The sequence below is a fragment of the Spea bombifrons genome, chromosome 10, assembly GCF_027358695.1.
Source record: "Spea bombifrons isolate aSpeBom1 chromosome 10, aSpeBom1.2.pri, whole genome shotgun sequence".
In the NCBI taxonomy this organism is placed as follows: domain Eukaryota; kingdom Metazoa; phylum Chordata; class Amphibia; order Anura; family Pelobatidae; genus Spea; species Spea bombifrons.
In genome coordinates, this window is record NC_071096.1 from 14471776 (window position 1) to 14477115 (window position 5340).

General features: G+C 38.6%; 1 protein-coding gene across 1 annotated transcript; it reads left to right on the top strand.

Moving 5' to 3' along the window:
• The first annotated feature begins 2876 nt into the window (after window positions 1–2876).
• LOC128467990 (acrosin-like) lies at window positions 2877–5023 on the top strand. Its single transcript, XM_053449769.1, has 5 exons — window positions 2877–2946; window positions 3429–3627; window positions 3897–4162; window positions 4292–4437; window positions 4772–5023. The coding sequence occupies exons 1-5, from the start codon at window positions 2877–2879 to the stop codon at window positions 5021–5023; spliced, it is 933 nt and encodes a 310-aa protein (XP_053305744.1).
• Window positions 5024–5340: the final 317 nt, after the last annotated feature.

The following is a 5340-nucleotide window of genomic DNA, read 5'->3' on the forward strand; positions in this document are numbered from 1 at the left end:
TCATTTTACAGAGGAAAATTCTCCTTTGCATACTACACCATTTTTAATTGAATTTTCTTAAAATAATTTTTCACGTTGGCATGATGTAAGTCACCAATTTTTAGCTTTTTAGATTTCATTTTTACATTTTTTTGTTTATTAATGTATTTTTACTGTTAACATTCAGCTATAACAGATGCTTATTGTAATTAATCTGAAATAAATCTCCTTGTGGCAGAATGACCAGTTTTGTCAAAGTAATGGTATATTTAAAGGTGGTTAAGTGGTGAAGGCAAAAATGGTTAAAATTACTGATGGATATGTTTGTTTGACTGTACTTTTGTGAGAGCAGGTCCCTTTTTGGGACCCAAATCCCTCTGCCTGTCTTTCTTGCTGCCTTCCTTTCCAGGAGCTTAGTGGGTATGAGTGTATCACATTGCTCTAAAGCTTAAATAGCCTTATATTGTTCCTTTTCTATGTGTCCCTGTTTAAACGGGTCATTTAGTGACCCTCTATAACCATTAAAATATTTAGGTCTATAGCCTACAAAAGCTCGCCAAAGCCCAAATCAAAATTAACACAACCATCTGGGGTAGAGAGGTCACCACAGCTTTATTACAAATCTTACACTTTAATCATTAAAGGTTAAAAAAGGCAACTAAAACCTCTCAATGTTTTGTAAGTTGATTAGATATTATGGTGTATTTTATCCTGGAGTCCATTAAATGCGGTTGTAACACTGATTTTTATATATCAAAATGGTGGAGCTACCTTCAAAGCCGGAACAAATCTAGCCTGGATCCCCCACTAAGGAAACTTGTTACGCAGCATTACATTTCGTGGGTAATGATATTTAAATTATCCAAAGAAGATAACATAAGAGTTCCAGAGATATGAAGCACTTCTAAACGTCCCACTAGGGATTTATAGAGTCTGCCAAAGCACCAGTAAAGTTAGTTTTACATTAAGCTATTAACCCTTCAATCCCAGGGGTTTTTGGTACCTCAAAGCCCGGAGCAATTTTGCCATTTTTTGCGGTATGTCGGTTTAGTGATTATTCTCCTTTCCTGTGAATAGTGTACCCATGTAACCTATATATTGTTTTTTTCAAGGAGTGATAGAGCTTTAGTTTGATACCATAGTTGGATGATTAGCTGAAAATTTAGAATGAGAAATTTAGTAAAAACTAGCGAAGATTAGAAAAAAATAAATTATTTTTTACAAAATTAGGTAAAGTGATGGAAAATCCCCGGAAGCTGTATTGCGTAGATGTCCCCCGCCGGCCCCGCAAGACACCCGGGAGTCTGCTCTGGTAAGTCTTGGGGGCAGAGGTAAAACGCATCGTGCGGACGTTCACCGGCTGCGGCGATGCGCGTAAACAACCCCATGGGAAGTGCTGGCAGGGGAGGCTGTCTGAGCGTATCAGAGAGTAGGATGCTGGTCCCCTGCACCGCCGCGGGGGATCTGTATCCTAACCCTGCTGCCTGCCCGGCGCCCGGAACTGCATGACCCGGGCGTCGGGCGCTAGACCCCGAATATAGGCCGCACCCCCACTTTAAAGACTTAAAGTGGGGGAAAAAAGTGCGGCCTATATTCGAGCCAATACGGTATATATATATGTTGGGGAAAGTTCAGAAAATGGCTACTAAAATGGTTCATGGATCACAGGATAAAACTTGCCAGGACAGGTTAAATGATCTTAACATATATAACCTGGAAGAAAGATGTTAAAGGGGGATAAATACTTAAAGGGAATCAACACGATAAAAGAAGAGAGTTTATTTAAAAGGAGAAATACTACCACAACAAGAGATAGACTTGTCTTAAGCTAGAGGGGCAAAGGTTTAAAGGTGACATCAGGAAATCTTACTTTACAGAAAGGGTAGTAGATGCATGGAATAGCCAGCAGAAGTGGTAGATGTTAATACAGTGAGAGAGTTCCCAGGTATGACAGTAAGGTTATATGATCATGATGATGATGATTACAAGAATCAACTAAGGGTTATTCATTAAAGCAGGGTGTTTGCATAAAAATGAAGTGTTATGAAGGGCGAGCCCTGCTGTGTACCTCCTGCAAGAACATCTAAGCTGGTCATGCCTAATGAATTGTTCAGCTGGTAACCTTCCTCAAGAAATGTCATTGATTCAGCAAGTCATTTACATGGACAGACCATCTTTTCTTACAAGAGAAGCCCCATGGGTTGACCTCTCATAATGCTCAGTAATATGGTAACTGTACTCTTAGAGGAAGTACCTGCTATGGATTGCTCCAAGTAGCAGCACATATTTGTTGCATAATTATTCATTATTCAAATAAGGACTAATCACACTCAGTGATTTAATAAGATATCATCATTTCTAGATTGTAATACACGTAACTGTATTATACATTAAGTCTTAGAGAAGACACATTTGTGAATTCTTGAAATGAACAAATGATACTCATTTCGGTCCATGATCAACTAACCCTATCAATTCACCAGATCGTCTACATTCAACTGCAAGATCTGTGTCCTGTTCTCATATTCTTCGTTAGGGGTAAATAGAATAGACAAATATGTGAAGTTATTCTTGTTATATATAAAACTTTTCTTGTTTGTCTTCCCTTAATTTATTTCATTCCCATTTCTCCTTTAAGATCAGCAAATTAATACATTTTATTTATTCTGCCGCAGAAGCATAACATTTATTTTTTGCTATTGATATTTGTACATATATTTGATTATGTATTTATTTATTTTCCAGTTTCAGTCTCTGTATTTCCATGTTTCACACTTTCACTGTTTTGTGACCTCATACCTAGTCCTGGCTTTATGATGCCGGAATTCCAGCAGGTGTACAATATTTTCTGCCCATTCTCTTGCTTGAGCAGATCGCTTTTTCAATGTGGACTAAATATGAAGCTACATGTGATTTTTCTAATTATATGGGCTCTTTTTGGAACATCTGAGAGCTCTGACAATGGAGGTAAGTAGATCTGTTATTACAGAAGGAAAGTCTATGTTTTTAATTTGTCATCAATGGCTTTAGGGGAGATATAGGCCATTACCATTACAATTCAGGGATGTTTTATATTTTTACAGCCTATTCTAATATAAATAACTCCTTAACCCATCACCCCCCTATTTGTACTGCTCTAAAACAGTTAATGCCTGTAACTGTCAAATAGCTTCAAATTAGGATCAGGTTATTAGTAGGAGTAATAATAATCACAATCATAATAAATGACAAATCCTTAATAACACATGTCTAATTTATTTTATTGTACCTAAATAGTGAAATAGAACTATAGACTAATGTATATACGATATATATGAATATATATATATCTGATATAATTTGAGAATTAAACAGCTATAGTTATATCTCCTTTTCATTTTTGTCTCAGCATGCCCGTCATTTTAAATGAAAGTAAAACGTCCTTTTTCTCCAATGTCTTTCTATTTCAGTCTGTGGAGACAGACCCCTAGCGGAGGATTTCCGTGGCTCCCGCGTGGTGGGAGGAAAGGATGCGGAGCCTGGTAACTGGCCCTGGGTAATCAGCATCCAGGAGTACAGGGACGATGAGTATTTCCACGTATGCGGAGGTGTCGTCCTTAATCATTTATGGGTTCTGACAGCTGCCCATTGTTTCCGGGATGTTGGCAAGTAAGTAACTTCATTATTTTATGGAAGAAACAATGCAGTGTTGGGTCAGTTTGGGAGAAAGGGGACCTTTGGGGTCTGTATTACAACTGATTGAGACCTTTAATCAGAACCATAACCGTACATTGTTTTGTAGAAAACATAAGCGTGCTTGCTTCCTGTTATAGTATAAAACTATTATTGAGGAAATTCTGACCTCTCACTATGTCTTATAATACAATTTTCTTCATTATCCCTGTTAATACTAATAAATAGCATTTTGTTTTACTCAGTGAGTATTATTCTTGGAGACTTGTGTTTGGGACCAACCAACTCTCAGACATGGGGGCACATGCTCAGATCCGAACTATAAAAGAGAAGATTGAACATGAGAATTACGACCCTGATACTGAAAGCAATGACATCGCTTTGGTCAGGCTGGATCAGACCATCGTATTTGACAAATTCACTCAGCCTGCCTGCCTTCCTGCCAAACAAGCAATTCTGAGCAAATTGGACGATTGCTACGTTGCAGGCTGGGGTGTCATTAAAGAACAATGTAAGCACAGATTTATCTATAGGATTTGTACATATATATAGTGAGGGTGGTTACAGGGACATGGTTTGTACTTTACCCCAAGATTTTTGATGACGACCCTGTGTTTGATATGCTCTATTTTCTATTCAGCCACTGGAACATCTGACATTCTTCATGAAGCCCCGGTAAACATTATTCCAGTTGAGCATTGCAACCGCCCAACCTGGTACAACGGAGCAGTGGGTGACTACAACCTGTGTGCTGGATTTGAGCAGGGAGGTGACGACAGTTGCCAGGTAAGCCAATTTTTCTTAGAATGCCCCTTTTACTCAGCGATGATACTTTGTTAATATTTTTAACACCCTGGACAGAATTCTTTCTGTAACACTGTGTCGATTAACAGCTGAGAGGTAATATGTTTCTGCATGTTACATGGGTCAGACAAAAGTGTGGGAAAATACGGCTATTTAAAGATTCTGTAGGGAAATATTATTGAACATTTCAGAAAGGGGAAAGATGAAATGCAGGAAGGAGCAGCACAGACCCAGGCAGAGAAAATGTCCTGATTCCGGCATTGTAATTATTGAAAGTCTTTATAAAGGAATACCTGCCTTACTTTGATTTCCGCAGGGTTACGGCGGAGGACCTTTGATGTGCAAAAGGAGCAAGGCTAAGTTCTACACTGTGGTCGGCATAACCAGCTGGGGCTCCAGCTGTCGTCAGAAGCAAATCCTTGGAGTTTTTACTTCTACCCAGTATTACGACGAGTGGATCAATGGAGTCGTCTTCAAGAAACCGCAAATGTCGGCTGTGAAGAAACTCTTCTGGCAAATTGCTGAATTCTTCTACAAAATCGTTAAGAAGGTTTTTCAGCGCTCCTGAATTACAAAGAACCGAGCCATCTCTATGCAAGAGAGAACTGCATAGCACAGCAGCAATTAGTTATATGTATAGGCTAATAGATTAATAAATAGGAATGCATCAATAAGACGTGTGCTTGTGATGAACACGGAATGCTGGGGATTCAAACAATACGTTACATTATCTTGTAAGAGAATCAAACAAGGGCATTAATGTTAGTCTTTCTTTTGTGATGTAGAAAGGCACTAGCTGACTACTGAAATGTAATGGTCTGGCTACTCTTCTTTAGGTCCACATTGGTTACGACCGGTTAGTGTGTATATCAATGTGTATTTTGT